Genomic DNA, 16,325 nt, shown 5'->3' with positions numbered 1-16,325 from the left:
TAGATGCTCCACTATACACACTTAATACTTCTCTGCACACTTTGATGCTCCACTCTGCACACTTAATACTTCAATCTGCACACTTAGATGCTCCACTCTGCACACTTAATACTTCACTCTGCACACTTTGATGCTCCACTCTGCACACTTAATACTTCACTCTGCACACTTTGATGCTCCACTCTGCACACTTAATACTTCACTCTGCACACTTAGATGTTCCACTCTGTACACTTAATACTTCACTCTGCACACTTAGATGCTCCAGTCTGCACACTTATTACTTCACGCTGCACCGAGCTCAGTTTCTCCGTACACTTTGCCTAATCTCTTGTTTTGCTTTTCAATTTTCTTTTCCTTCGTTTTCTTCACTCTAGTCTAGTGTGGTCTTTCAGCATTTCCCTTTTCTGTCTTTTGTTTGTTTCCTACTGTTACACTTGCTGTTTTCATTTATCTTTTCCTGCTGTGTTCTTTTTTCCCGCTAAGTGTAAGTGAACTATGAACTTCATAAATATATCCAAACAACTGATTATTATCTATCGCACGTGTAGTGCCAAGCACCCGCGACTATGGGGAACTAGAGTTTTCAAAAATATATCCAAATAACTGATTATCTATCCCACGTGTAGTGTCAAGGGCAACTTCCCCGAGCCAGACACTGCACCTCACGGCTCACTACACCACCACCGTCACTGGCAAGAAGCTCACTGATCAGCTGACGGCGGGCAGGCGCGGGCCGCGGCGCGAACACGAGGTTGGCGGGAGAAACCTTGTACTCCTACCAACCAAAGGACGGTTCTGCATCTCGTACGTTGGTTCTTGTGCATACTAAAGTTATGAAACAATTATATAACTCGGCTTTATATACCGCCTACACAGATATAATGCCAGTGACCGGTTATGACACGTCTGGCACCTGCATCACTACGCTCCGCTCTTCCGTCGTTTATTGCAGAAACGCTTGTCAACCTTTTCACTGAACAAACTTATTCGTGTACTGACAGTAAGAATGGAAAGATCGACAGAGGACAGAGAGGCGAGTGGCTGGAGACGGTGACGGAGCGGCGAGCGGCGGGGAGGAAGGAAGGCAAGTTGGACACAAGCGGTGGTTGGGGGTGACACACACACACACACACACACACACACACACCACACATAGCAGATGCAGAGGGAAAGACGTATTTGTATAATTTCCTAGACACCAGAAAGACTGATTTACAATATGAAGAGCCTGAAGTCGGTATTCTTATATTAGAGACGCTTCCGCCTCCTACATGAACTCTAATAAACTGCCTCGTTATAGTGAAACCAGATTTGGCGTTTGCTCCCGCGGGTCCTTTCCTCCCGCCGCTCTGCCACACACGCCCAACACCCATCTTTTCCTCTCATGTATTAGCTCTAGGTAACATACGAGATAAAGAGAGGTGTTGGGGCGGTGTTGCAGAAGGGACCCGCGGGAGCCAACGCCAAAACGATCTCCTCAATCTTGTTTCACTATAGGAGCACCGTTGTCAGATTATTGTCCTCAGAGCATCGTATTTACCATAACTATTGCCAAGAAACACCGATAATCAACCATTTTAACGGTAACTATATATGAAGTCAGTTATTGGGGTGGAGGAGACAGGTTTCGGCTCTGAAATCGGCAAACATAAGAGGCTGAGTAGGACAGTCTGATACCGCTGTAGGAGGCACGAGGGGACAGGGCGAGCTAGGGAGGGAGCGGGAGGGACACGGAAGGGAGGTACATGTGTACAGTACCTGGTCAGCAGGTATAATAGTTACGCGTGAATCCGTTTAACTTGTTCTTTCACCGTCGACCCAATTTCCTCTCTGACTTCCATCGTGCGAGTCATGAGCGAGCGGCGGGACGGAAACTGAACTAGACCTCCGCCAAATACCATATTACTGCTGCCATTGACGCGCTGAGGATAAGTGGAGGGGGTTGAGAGGAAGGAGAGAGAGAGAGAGAGAGAGAGAGAGACGAAACACAGTTGTCTATAAACAATCATTGCGTTCTCTCTCTCTCTCTCTCTCTCTCTCTCTCTCTCTCTCTCTCTCTCTCTCTCTCTCAAATATTTCCGAATACACAAACTAAATCATTTACGTACATAATTTCTAGTTAAATATAATAAGTATCGGAATAAGGATAAGAACAAGAATAAGAATAATGATAGTGAAAATGGATGATTTCGACGCTGCAGTTATGCAGTTACCGTGAACCGCAGAGCCTTAGTGAAAAATGTTATGCCAGTCTTCTGTGACATTAACTATTGCACTAAGTGAGGGAACTGGTGGTTGAGTGTAATAATAACAATGGGTTTATGAGTTGAATTTATTTATCGTGAACCACAAAGCAGAGTGAAAATAATAGGCTAGTCTTCCATGTTGTTATCTATCGCTGCTAAAGGTGATTAAAAAAAAGAATATACAAAATATACTATACTAGAACTACGTAGAACCAAGAATGAAAGTAATACGCCAGTTTACTAACATGTTATTTATTGTTGTTTAATGTGACAAACAACAAAAGAAAATATTCCGCCCCTTCTCCCTTCTCTTCCTTATTTGTGGGTCAGCACCTTGGTTTGGGTTAGTAGAAGTAGTAGTAGTAGTAGTAGTTGTTGTAGTAGTAGTTGTTGTAGTAGTAGTAGTAGCAGTATTCGTAGTACAGCAGCAGCAGCAGCAGCAGTAGTAGTAGTAGTAGTAGTAGTAGCAGTAGTAGTACAGCAGTAGTAGTAGTAGTAGTAGTAGTAGTATATCCAACTAGAACCTCCATATTAAGTGTTTTCAATCTTCCGAGGAAAATAAGAGGCTAATAACTTAGGGCCGCTTTCACAGTCACTTTGTTTGTGTTGATCGTTACCAATGGCGGCGATCGCCGCTATAATATTTCACGTGAAACTGGCCTATGGGGTAGTGGCGGTTGCAGACGAAGCGAGAAGTGTCGAGAGTGTGTGGTAAGGTGCAGGGCGAGGCTAACCCCGCAGCCGCAACTACCCTATCGGACAGTTTTACGTGGAAATACTATAGCGGCGATCGGCGCCATTGGTAACGATCAAAACAAACAAAACGGTTGTGAAAGCGGCCCATGTTGGTAGCTCTGTACAGAATCTTTCCAGCTTAGATTTCCAAGGAAAGGCAAGGGAGAAGGTCTTTGTTTTCTTTATACGGTTAAATTTAGATGGTGTACACATCAAGGAGGGAAGTGTAGCAGTAAGGCCCGTACTCACAAACCTTTGGGGGGCTTACACACACACACACACACACACACACACACACACACACACACACACACATTTGATAAGGCTTCGGTAGAGGTTAGGTTAGTATTTTCATGGGTAGTTTTATGAACCTAGTGATAGTTTTAATTTAACACTGGATGGTTACCTAATACACGTGGAACATATTCTCAAACATTTCGAGGCTCACACACCCACATGTGATAAGGCTGTGGTAGAGGCTGGGTTAGCATTTTCATGGGTAGTTTTATGAACCTAGTGATAGTTTTAATTTATCCCTGGATGGTTACCTAATACACGTGGTCCATATTCTCAAACATTTCGAGGCTAACACACTTACATTTGTTAAGGCTGTGGTAGAGATTGTGCCAGTATTTCCATGGGTAGTTTTACGAGCCTAGGTATAATTTGACAAGGCTTCTGTACCACGAATGTTAGAGAACACACTTAAGAACCCGATTAATCTCCTTTGGGGCCTTGAGAAACATTTGTTGCAGGACCCGAAAGCGTCTGAGAATACGGAGTCACTACGGCCCTTGACTTGTTGAATGAGGGGGCTGGCGTGCAGGCAGTGTTAGCTTGGAGTTGGAAGGAGGGGAAGCACAGGGTTACCACACATAACTCTGTAAGGGGGATGGACAGGTCGGGGCTTCTGGATTAATGTTGTGTACGTTAACTTTTAAATACTGTTTGCACACCCTCGTCCGGGAGAGTCTGACAGGGGAGGGACACACACTAACCACACCCACAACACACACTCATAATGACACACAGTAGAGTCAACAGTCGTGCCTTACGCTGACACAAAGGCTTGAATTTGTACACGCATATAGTGGTAGTACCTGTGAAACTATACGAGAGAGAGAGAGAGAGAGAGAGAGACCGACCTAGTGACAAACTGACACTTATTACAAATTATGTTTTCATATTTTTCATGTGTATTTTGTATTTGTATGTTTGAATGTGTATGTGTAACAATGGACGTTTGATTTTGTCCCACACACAGGCTCTTCAAATAGTCTCTCTCTCTCTCTCTCTCTCTCTCTCTCTCTCTCTCTCTCTCGTAAAACAATAATAAATCATTGCCATAATTAGAAGCTGCTTGTCTATTTATCTGTTTGTTTGAAAGTGATGCACATTTGTTTCATATAATCACTTACTCAGTAATTACAAACTGATAAAGCCATGTGTTTATGTATTTATATGTGTTTATGTCCGTTTATTTCAAAGGGATAGAATGTTCAGATTATCACCTGCTTCTCATGAACTCTCTTTGTGCCTCTGCGGTGCAGTGGTTAGCATCCCTAACTACGAATCTGGGGGCCTGGGTTTGAATCCCGCCTGTGCAGTCAGGGTGAAACCCACCTGGCTGTTCACCCCCCCTTTGGTACTGGTCGGTAATTGGGTACCTGGGGAAACCAAGGGAGGATAAACTGTGGCAACCAGGATGTCACAATTGCCCGTATCCCGTGGTAATGGGTTCTCACCCAACACAGGCACAAAGGCCAATACAACACAGGTGAGCACCGATGCCACGAGCAGCTTTAGCGGATCTCCCTATAACTTTACTCACTTAGTCATGTGAACGTTTCAGTAATGCCGACGGTTCCTGCGTGTGCCCCCGCGGCCCAGGAGGCAGGGGGCGGATTCTGAGAATAGCCGTAAGTTAAGGCCCGCGCGCTGCCTTAACTTCACCAAGGCACCGTTGGCTACGGCTGCGCTACGGCGCCGTATCTCTGCATTCCTTTCCCATACTCAAAACTTTTTAAGGCCGCCGTAATGGGGCCTTAGGGCGCGCGCTGCCCAAGGCGGCCGCGTCTCAGTGGCCAATCAGGGGCAAGTTCTAGTCGGCAAATAGAAAGCGTCGACCAATCGCCGGATATAAACACTAATCTCTCTCTCTCTCTCTACAATGATCTTGAAGAGAAATTTGTAGCCCTTCAGGAATTTGTTTTAACTAATGTGCCAGTGACTCCACCATTGATGGTGGAGAGGCCCTCCACTGAGACTGTGCCCTCTCCAGACGACCCTCCTGCTTCACGGGAGGACGTGTTACCTGCCTCACAGGTTGACTCCCAGCCTGCCTCACAGGATAACCCCCTACGCCGGCCCCGTGCTATGGGACAAAACTTCGAAGACAATAGCTGAAAAGCGCCGGGTTGTGAAAGTCTCTCTCGTGACCGAGGCTCAGGACAAGCGATTGGTCTTTGAGGCGTTTTCAAGACCCTGTGGGAGCGAACTCCCAGTGTTGGAGGCATCTAACACAGCAGTATCTATTTTCCATGCACAATTTTTATACAATTCAATTTATGGTCACAATTTAAGTTATTTCGAAAGCGCTTTTAATATTTGCACAAACTGTTAACTCGCTTAAATTTCTAACAATGCCTTCCAACCTTAAGTGTGACGTCTGTCCCGGACGTTTTGCAGCTTAGTTCTTCCAGCTGAGTAAAACTTGCCGCCTCTGCGTTCAAAGATTACATCTTCAGAAGGCTGTGACTGAATGGAAAGTCAAGCACAATGATCTTGAAGAGAAATTTGTAGCCCTTCAGGAATTTGTTTTAACTAATGTGGCAGTGACTCCACCATCGATGGTGAAGAGGCCCTCCACTGAGACTGTGCCCTCTCCAGACGACCCTCCTGCTTCACGGGAGGACGTGTTACCTGCCTCACAGGTTGACTCCCAGCCTGCCTCACAGGATAACCCCCAGCCTGCCTCACAGGCTAACCCCCAGCCTGCCTCACAGGCTAACCCCCAGCCTGCCTCACAGGCTAACCCCGGCCTGCCTCACAGAACAACCGCCAGCCTGCCTCACAGGCTGACCCCCAGCCTGCCTCACAGGCTAACCCCCAGCCTGCTTCACAGGCTAACTCCCAGCCTGCCTCACAGGACAACTTCCAGCCTGCCCCACTTAACGCTTCTCTTCCTGCTTCACAAGATGTCGGGTTCCAACCTGTAAGGAATGGAGCCAAACCGAAGCAGGCAACCAAGGATTTACTGACCCCCACTACCTTCAATAGGTTCCAGGTGCTGGCAGACACCATGGAGGATGAGTTCGAGACTCGCCTAGTTGGGGACTCCATGGTGCGTGGCCAGCTGGTTGAGTTCTGTGGTCGTTCATCACACGGCCGCAGAAAACGTTACTGCTATCCAGGTGCCAGACTGGACGACATCACCGCAGCGTGCGATGATGTCACGAGAAATGCCGACCGAAACACCCTCTTTGTCATTCACGCGGGGACAAATGACGTAAAGACAACACTTTCTGAGGAACTGCTTGAGAAATACCGCCGCATGATCAAGCAGTATAAACGTAAAACGGATGCCAGTAACATCATAATCTTAGGAATCCTCCCGAGGGTCGGTGTCGAATCTAGCTTTTACAGTAAGGCCTTCAGCACAAACAACAGACTTCAGTCCCTTTGCTCACAAGAAAACGTCCAGTTCACTAACTTGTGGAACAATTTTTACTACGATTCAGACTTGTTCCTTCCTGATGGCATTCACTTAAACCCTGTTGGAGCAGCCCGTTTCGGGAGGCTGCTCTGTGACCAAGCTGCTCTTCGAAAGCCAAAAAACGCGGAGGCGAGAACACCAGCAGCTCCACCGTAAGGGTGCACTCAACCCGCAAAACTCCCGACTCGAATCACATTAAAGCTTGCTATGTAAACGCTCGTAGCCTACGTAACAAATTTGAAGACTTAGAAGTCCTCGCAGCTACAAATCATTATCACATCATCGGAGTCACAGAATCTTGGATAGACACTTCAAATAGAGATTTCATTGCGGAATATAGATTACCGGGTTATACCATTTTTAGTCATGAAAGAGAGAACAGACAGGGTGGAGGCGTTATCTTTTATATCCACAACTCTCTCCATCCAGTATCCGTGAAAACAGATATTATAACCAATGTAGACATGGTCTTCATTGAAATTAAAAATAAATTTCGTAAAATAGTAATTGGACTTATTTACAGACCGCCAAGGCAGACTCTTGATATCGACCACGCATTAAGTGAATTATTATTAGAAACAAGTAGCAGTTGCGAGGCAGTAATTGTTGGGGACTTTAACTTGCCAGTGAAAAGATGGGGTGAACCGTTGAACTGTCATACAGGGCTCGACCTGTACACAAATTTACTAGAAAGTGATTTACATCAACACGTTCAAGAACCGACTCGGGAAAATAATATACTTGACCTTATCTTTTCAACGACAGCTGATCTAGTTAACGAAGTAAATGTTGGTCCAATTTTTAGTTCTAGCGATCACCGAACAATCACATTCAACATCAATATGAAAGAAAGTAAAGTAACTCCTAGTAAAGAAAAGGTGCCTGATTATCAGAGAGCGAATTTCGTAAGACTCCGATCAATTCTAAATAATTCTGACTGGACTGAAATCACGGCGGAAACAGATATTGATAAATCTTGGGGGGCCTTCACCACAATATTGAACAATGTCATAAGCATATGCGTACCCTATCGTAACAGACGTTCAGCTTCTAAAAAGAAACCCAAATGGTGGAATAACGAAATTCAAAATAGCCTATCTCTTAAAAAACGCGTATACAATAGGTACATATCATCTCAGAGCGAGGCTGACAAACTAGAGTTGGACAGAATTCGCCGCGAAACCAAGAAATTAATAAAACGAAGCAAGAAAAATCTTGAAGAATATATAGCGGAAACAAGTAAATCTAGTCCTAAAGAATTTTTCAGCTACGTAAATAATAAAAAGTCACTCACTTGTGGTATCGGACCGCTTGCTAATGAAAATGGTAACCACACGAACGATGAAATTGAAATGGCTACAATCCTAAATAACTTTTTCGCATCCGTATTTACCGACGAAGATTGTTTATCACCTCAACCGCCGGAGGTTAGAAGGACCGAAAAGATGTTAAGTGGCGTGCTCATCGTAGAAAGTGACATTTTACGCACAATTGAAAAGATTAAAGTAAGCAAAGCTCCTGGTCCAGACAAAATTACCCCTAGGGTCTTAAAAGAAATCAAACATCAAATTTGTAAACCGCTCTCCATCATATTCAATAAATCTTTAACAGCTGGAAAAGTTCCGTCGGATTGAAACTTGCAAATGTCACACCAATTTTCAAAAAGAGGACAAGTCTCATCCAGGAAACTATCGACCAATTAGCCTGACATCTATTGTTTGTAAGTTAATGGAGACTATCATTCGCGACAATATGGTGAAATTCCTCGAAGAAAATAATATAATAAATAATTCGCAACATGGCTTCCGTAGTAAACGTTCGTGTTTGACTAACTTACTTGATTTTTTTCACTATATTTTTGAGGTGTTCGATGAAAGCAGATCAGTAGATATCATATATCTGGATTTTCAAAAGGCATTTGATAAGGTCCCCCACCAACGATTGCTCAGCAAACTACTGGCGCACGGTATCTCGGGTAACATTCACAATTGGCTTGCGGACTGGCTCTCTGAGCGGAAACAGAGAGTAGTTCTAAACGGTGTTACATCTAACTGGCTCGATGTCAAAAGCGGCGTACCTCAAGGATCAGTGCTTGGTCCCATGCTCTTCTTAATTTATGTTAATGATATCGATGATGGGCTCACTTGCAAAGTATTAAAATTTGCTGATGACACAAAAATTGCTAGTAAAGTAACTGCGACACTCGACGAAGAAGCTTTACAATCAGATATAGATCGACTTGCACGTTGGGCCAATAAATGGCAAATGAAATTTAACGTTGACAAATGTAAAGTGTTGCACATCGGAAAAAATAGTGTAATGAATGGCCAACAACTTTCTGCAGTAAGTAAAGAAAAGGATCTTGGAATCACTATATCAAGCGATTTAAAGCCCGGTCAGCATTGTTCAGAGGTAGTTAAAACTGCAAACAAATCGGTTGGCTTCATCGGACGAGTCTTAATAATAAATCGGAAAAAAGTAATATTAAAACTGTATAACTCGTTGGTTCGACCCCGACTAGAGTACTGTGTACAGTTTTGGTCTCCCTACTACAGAAAAGACATAGAAAAGTTGGAACGGGTCCAACGAAGAGTAACAAAGATGATTCCTAGGTTGAGAAATTTGTCATATGAACAAAGGCTTAAAGAAGTAAATTTATTCAGCCTATCAAAACGAAGAATGCGAGGCGATCTAATAGAAGTGTTTAAAATGTTTAAAGGATTCAGTGATATTAATGCGGAAGATTACTTTACAATTGATCGATCAAATAGAACAAGAAGAAATCACAATTTGAAGATAAGTGGTAAAAGATTCTCGTCGCACGAAGCTAAACACTTCTTCTTCAATCGAGTTGTTAATGTTTGGAACTCTCTACCCTGTGATGTCGTTGATAGTACAACAGTTACGGCCTTCAAGAATAGATTAGACAAGTGTTTTGAATCCAACCAGCAACTAAGATATTACTCATTGTCGTAGTAACGTTAAGTTCTTTGGAATACTGGTGTCCTTTTCCGCTTTTATCGCCCGGTTAGTGGTAGCAGTAATGGTAGTTCTTTCCTCTTTCTTACATAAATTCCATGCAGTTTTTCCATGCTGCATGGTTCTTTTTCCTTTCCTGCCAGCTTTGGCTGGAGGGATGGGGGGGTGGGGAGGAGCCTTCGCCTTTGCTGTCCTTCATCTTCCACCTTTGATTAGATAGTTAGTGTAACTTGTCACAAACAACTTCGTAAGGACCAGCAGGTCTGCTGTTGTTTGTTCTTCCTTTGTGTTCCTTTGTGTTGTGCGAACGTGACCCGCCGCGCCCAACCTCAGTCTCTCACGAGTCACGAGTCACGGACGACAATGGAACCTCTCTCCTCACCCCCTACCAAGAAAAGGAGGCCGAACTTTTCGGAAGAGGAGCTCTTAATGCTGATAGCAGAGGTCTCCAAAAGGAAGGCACTGTTACTTGGGGCCCTTACAAACAGTGTGACGTTAAGAGCAAAGGAGGACCAAGCGTGGGAGACCGTTGCAGTAGCAGTAGGTGGCGTGGGGAGGGTTAAGAGAGAGAAGGGTGAGGTGAGAAAGAAGCTCAAGGACTTCAGGTCTGAGGTCAAGAAGAAGGCAGCCAAGATCAACAAGGAGAGGAAAAAAACAGGTAAGACACCTAATTGTGATAACTTTACAGCAGTAGCAATGGTTTAATTTACAAAGCATGGCAAACTAACAGATGTGTAGGCTCGATGCATTACTCTGCTGTAATTAGCATGCTTAAACTGCTAAGGGAACATGCATTTTGTGGGGTGGGGTGGAGAGTGGGGGTACTTGGATGGGCAGAGGAAAAATGGAGGGCACCATATTTACCTTACTGCTATTTGTTAATTGGTATTATTATCACAGAGGTCAGAATAGGATTTTGGAGTTGAAACTACTTTTTTCTGAAAGATTTCAATGTGCTTATTATAAATTGGCATTTTTTCCATTGCCAAAAAAAATCCCCCCCACCCAATGCTTTAGGTTACCTAGTTAAAGTGGGGTGCATATGCAGTGGCTGTGCGTGGCTGCGGCGCTCATGTCTGTCCCATTAGCCCTTTGAGCCTGTGGTGGGTAAGAACTCGCTACCCCGGGACACAGGGCTGGAATGGCATCCGGGATTTCCACAGTTTATCTTCCGCCGGTTTCCCCAGCTACCCATTTATCAACCAACCCGATAGGGATGGATGAACAGGTGGGTGGGTCGGCCCGCAAATTCGTAGCCAGGCGTGCTGACCACTGCACCACGGAGGGCTAGGTTAGGTTATTTTAGGTAAGATTGTTAGTTTTGGTTAGGTTAGGGGAGTCGGGATCATTTTTTTCATCGAAAAAATAAAAATAAACTTTGCCTTCTCCCTTAATTAAGGTTGTTAGGTTAGGTTTGGTTAGATAGGGAGTGGGGGCAAAAATATAACCCATTGTGATGGAAAAAATGTCAAATTTATAATAAGCACATTAAAATTTATCAGGAAAAAATATTCAACCCCAAAATCCTATTCTGACCACTGCGATAAATTTACCTTTTAGTAAGCCCCCCTCCCCTTTATTGCTTACAGTATCTCACCCCATACTAGTCACTTCTGCTCTTCCTCCCATACCCTAATTCACCTCTTCAAAATTATTCTTCAACACCTCCCTTATCTCTTCATTTTAACTATATTTCACAAAAGCTAACTGATATATGAGTAAATATTTACCTAGAAAGGAGAAAGCTTAATTTATTGTTTACCGTTGATGAGTTTTCAGGCCCCGGCAATATTAGCTTGAACCACTGATAGTCTGTATTGGAGGAGTTGTTTAAAGTGCAATGGCACATGTGATAAATTCTTCCAATGTTTAATAAAGTTATTTCATCCTTGAAGGTGGTGGCTCACTGGATGTTAATGACCAGTTGAAAGCCAGCGAAGAGGCGATGTGGTCTCTCCTTGAGCTTGAGGCCATCGATGGACTCGCTAATATTGAGGATAGCGAAGAATTGTCATCAATGGGTAAGTGTGAACAAACTATACAGATATTTTACTTTCTTCCTTCAGTTAAAAAATGCATACACAATAAACCCTATCAGTGGCTTTTCTCAGCTACTTCCCCTATTTGGGGATTAATTGAATTGCAACACCAATTTGTTGTGCCAGACAACTAAGGTCATATGGCACTATGGTCAAGGGGAATTAATATGATCAGTTAATTAGGGTGGTTTGGTGGGGGATAGGCATCGGCTGAGGGTGTGAATGCTAAAGTAGGTGGAGGGTGTTTGTCTTTTGTAATCGTGCAACAAAGGTCTCCTAGCGTCTGTTTTTTTATGGTAGGGGTTAAACCAGGGGGATACTGATGATTTGACTGTTTGAAGTTTATTGGTGGTAAGGCTTGTCTAGAAGGACTGCCACTTATTCAATAAAAAGGAATTAGTCTGTAGCTTGGACATGAGAGTAACGGGTACGAATGGATGGGGACAGTGTAGCTGCACATGCCAGAGAGTCGGCTTGTTCATTGCCAGGGATGCCGACATGGCTTGGTACCCAGCAGAAGTAGACTGATTTCTATCGGGTTGCTAGGCGGAAAAGCCAGTCTAGGATTTCGTGAACTATGGGGTGTGTGCAAGTGGTTGATTGTAGGAGGAAAAGGGAGTTCGTTATATCAAGCTTGCACTGAGTGTGTGTGTGTGTGTGTGTGTGTGTGTGTGTGTGTGTGTGTGTGTGTGTCTATATATATATATATATATATATATATATATATATATATATATATATATATATATATATATATATATATATATATATATATATATATATTGTATATTTTTTTGTACATTTTCTTTCTTTTTTTGTTACAGCTTCAGCAACCATTGAGAATGAAGAGCCAGCACCTCCCAGAACAACTAGTGTGGCAGCATGTAAACCTCCGACGCCTCATCCCCTCGCAGGAACCTCCCCCAAGAGGGTGGCCATGGCTGAGTTGTATCCAGTATCTAGGGATGCAAACATTTTCCTGGAGCCTGCTACTGGTCCTTCAGCCATCCGAGAAGTGACAGTTACATCTGTGTCCCAAGACACAGCTCATGTTCCTAATGAATATGATTACCACAGGGAGGAGCCGAACTCTTCAAACAGCACTCCGAGACGAGGCCAGTCCAGTAGCCGTGGATCAACCCGTGGCCATGAGGAGACGGCAAGCCTCCAAAGAGTTATTAATGCTCAAAATAATACACAAGAGATGCTAGATAGACACCTTACAAGAATAGGTGACAACCTTACCAGAATAGGTGACCTACTAGAAAAAATAGTTCAAGGCTTGACAGGCTAGAAACTGCTATCCTGGGGCACAGATATTACCTTTGTTACCTTTCTTATTAAAGTCAGTAGCTATTTTAGATCTTAAAAGTGCTATATAGTCACACAATGCTGTGATAAGGTAAAGGTAAGGGGCATACGCAGCGACTGCATGTAGCTGCAGCACTTTCTCTCCCCACCATTAGTTTTTTTACTTTTTTATTTTTCTTGTATTTTAGAAATTAAAGCATCATAATGCTGTGATAAGGCAGTGACAGCGTGGATGCAGGACTCATCTCCGTCCCACTGCACCACAGAGGCGCTGCTCTACTGTGATAAGAGTAAATATATTTATGATACAAATGAATGTGATATATATAAAAGCTTCTAGTTCAAATGCTATAGTTGAAAGTTTATTTTCTTGTTACTCTACGGGTAATTATTTTGAGGGAAGAGAGAAATAAATATTTAAAAAAATCTGTATATTTTGCATTAAAATGTAAGTAACAAAATATCAAAACAGTGTTCAGGATCTGTTATTAAATGAGATCATATTTATGTCACCTGCTATGTAACATAAAAGTACAAATAGAATTACCTCTTCAAATGAGATATTTATTTCAACTACTATATGCACCATAATAGTAACTTAAAGATATACCTATGAGTAAGTCCCATGAAAGGAAAAAAGATTAGCCTAAGCAGTAATTAACTTATATCACTTAGTCACTGAACTGTCTACATTTAGGTGAAAAAGCCCTCAACTATTTCCCTCCTCACATCTTGCCCTGAGGGGTTGTGATCACCATGTATGATGTCATTGTCATTATTCATACCATCATCATTCCCAACTGGTGCGATCATTGGAATTCTTCTTCGTATGCACCTATTGTGGAGCCACATGCACGTAGCAGCTATTTTAGCACACTTCTTGGGGTCGTACTGCAGCGATCCACCTGAACGGTGAAGGCAGTGCAAGCGAGACTTCAGGACACCAAAGGTTTGTTCAATGATGACCCTTGTAGTTTTGTGGCTCCTGTTGTACTGCTGCTCACCTTCAGTCATGGTGTCATGGAAGGGTGTCAGCAGGTATGGTTAAGAGGATATCCACTGTCTCCTAACAGATGAAAATCTCTGAAGGTCCCAGCCACAAATCTGTCTCTTAAAGGGCAATTTCTCCAAATGAAGGCATCATTTGTGGCACCAGGATACTTGACACTGAAGCTGGAAATCAGCATCTCAGCATTGCAAATGACTTGCACATTCAGAGAATGGAAACTCTTTCTATTTACATAAATATGTTCATTTTCAATAGGTGCCTTAATAGGTATGTGAGTGCAATCTATGGCACCAATTACTCTGGGGAAACCACCTATGAAACTAAATGCGGCTGCTGTTCTGTTCACATCATAGATATTGGTTGGCATTTTAATTTCCATTTTAGCCTTCTCATATAGGATGTTGGTCACACTAGAAATTATGCGCCTTAACCTGCGGCGCCGTAACTCTCCTCAAAATGGCCGCGCCAGTGTTTTGAGTATACCAGCGGAAACGCTACGGCCGGACTTACGGCGCCTTAAGCAGATACGGCGCCGTAACTTCGTTTCAGAATCCGCCCCCCGGAGGAACAAGACCAGGTGTGGGGATTAGCGCTGTAATGCCGGGATGTGTAGGGAGGAGGAGAAACCTAGAAGTATAAGGAAAAGACGTAGGTTAAGTCATTATAAGTGATTACAAGTCGTTATTCATAAGTGAGCATAAGTAGTTATAAGTGATTATAAGTCACTACAAGGCCATCATAGGTATGTAAGTAATTGTAAGAAGCTATCCTTAATCACAACCTATAACATAACACATCCCCCCCCCCTCAGACTACAGTTACACAAGGTGGTGCAATCCTTTCACGTCACTTTCCCGCCAGAACTTAGCGTCTACCGTCCCCCCCCTTTCCTCCCCTCCCCCTACCAGCGCACGCATTTCGGAGTTGTTGCCAGCTCTTGCTTGTACATGTCCTATCTGTTAAAATCATCCACCTTGCATAGATTTTTCCGCTGCTTCAAAAGTTGATGTCATCACCTTGCAAGTTAAGAAACCGTAACCATAATATAAACTACCCTAATTTTCCCTTCATTTTAAATAAAACCTCAATAGATTATAAATCAGCTACTTGGCCCCTCTTCCCGCCCCTACGGGACCGCCACAGGGCGAGTATAAAACTCGGGGTAGCGTCTCCCGGGCATCATTCGCCCGCTCAACCCACTACTTGCTCGCAGGTATGTACGTACTACGTACGTGACTCTCCCGCTTTCCGTCCCCCTCCCCCCCCCCCTTTTTTTTCCCCCTACGTACCCCCCAGTGTTAATTATCGTCTCCCCTTTAGCCAATGTGTGTCTTAATTACCCTGTAAATGCATTTCTGATCCCAGTAAATGAAATAGGCTCTCGATCATTCGCCCGCTCAACCCACTACTTGCTCGCAGGTCTGGCGGTCAACTCTCTGCCACACACACAACCATTCACACCCACACACACACAACACACACACTTACACGAATCCCGAGGATTCTTTCCCAATGTGTCCTTTTAGTTGTTAATCTCAATACTCCTCTTCTTTCCGTGATAAGGGTTGTAGGAAGGAAACCACCGTCAGCGTTCTTGGAGCCTGGCGGGGAAGTAGGAACGGGGAGTCGAGCCCCAAAAAATTTCTTTCTTATGCCCCTATTACGGAAAGTACTTTGTAAGTATATAGGCATATAGGCCATTAATCTGTGGTTTATCTCTAGGGTAAGAAGTGTTAGTAAAATAGGGGGCCGTATGTTTGTCGTTTTCGACGGAAATTGTTCTCGCCGTGTACGGGCTTCCTCGGAAGTGTAAAGTTTTCCCCTCCCTGAGTTTTCCTATATCTTATGTAGCCTACCTGGTTTTGCAATAGATGTACACCCGCGCAGGGGTAATGTTTTTCGTAGAGAATTCTCAGCCATGTTCTGACTACCATTGTGAGAGGAGAAACTCGAACTCAGTCGTGTGTCCATTCGCCGACACCCAGTCTCGTCTACACGGCCGTGCTGTGTAGACGTGCGTTGTCCTGTGCTCCGTCCGTGGATCAGTGGCGCCACCAGGGGGTGGCCTGGGGTGGCCGCGGCCACCCCTGCAAATCTGCTGGCCACCCCACTGGCCACCCCACTGGCCAGTCACAAATATCTATTGCCAGTTTTATTTTACAGTGTTGCCAGCGCTTGAAAAAAAATTCAAGATCTTTAAAAATTAACCCTAACCTTTGAAAGCTTGAAAGAAAAAGTCTAAATCCCCAAAATGGTGACAGAGCTACAGAGGCAAGAGGTTTATTATA

The 16,325-nt window shown here is 43.8% G+C and overlaps 1 protein-coding gene and 1 pseudogene across 1 annotated transcript; one reads left to right on the top strand and one right to left on the bottom strand.

The window, feature by feature from the left end:
• Positions 1-10,038: 10,038 nt before the first annotated feature.
• LOC126999077 (uncharacterized) lies at positions 10,039-13,570 on the top strand. Its single transcript, XM_050861452.1, has 4 exons — positions 10,039-10,336; positions 11,574-11,699; positions 12,542-13,119; positions 13,246-13,570. Exons 1-3 carry the CDS (start codon positions 10,042-10,044, stop codon positions 13,009-13,011), a joined length of 891 nt encoding a protein of 296 aa, XP_050717409.1. The 5' UTR covers positions 10,039-10,041; the 3' UTR covers positions 13,012-13,119; positions 13,246-13,570.
• A 108-nt stretch (positions 13,571-13,678) lies between these two features.
• Positions 13,679-14,416, bottom strand: LOC126998727 (putative nuclease HARBI1; annotated as a pseudogene).
• Between the last annotated feature and the right edge of the window lie 1,909 nt (positions 14,417-16,325).

The sequence above is a fragment of the Eriocheir sinensis genome, chromosome 15, assembly GCF_024679095.1.
Source record: "Eriocheir sinensis breed Jianghai 21 chromosome 15, ASM2467909v1, whole genome shotgun sequence".
NCBI classification, from domain to species: Eukaryota; Metazoa; Arthropoda; class Malacostraca; order Decapoda; family Varunidae; genus Eriocheir; species Eriocheir sinensis.
The sequence above is the reverse complement of the archived record's forward strand: the minus strand, read 5'-3'. Positions and strand labels throughout refer to the sequence as shown.

What these genes read in the sequence shown, in the direction of transcription:
- LOC126999077 (XM_050861452.1), top strand. Translation starts at nt 10,042, where the DNA reads ATGGAACCTCTCTCCTCACCCCCTACCAAGAAAAGGAGGCCGAACTTT. An exon ending in CAAGGAGAGGAAAAAAACAG is followed by an intron (nt 10,337 to 11,573) that starts GTAAGACACCTA and finishes TCATCCTTGAAG; the next exon opens with GTGGTGGCTCACTGGATGTT. An exon ending in CGAAGAATTGTCATCAATGG is followed by an intron (nt 11,700 to 12,541) that starts GTAAGTGTGAAC and finishes TTTTTGTTACAG; the next exon opens with CTTCAGCAACCATTGAGAAT.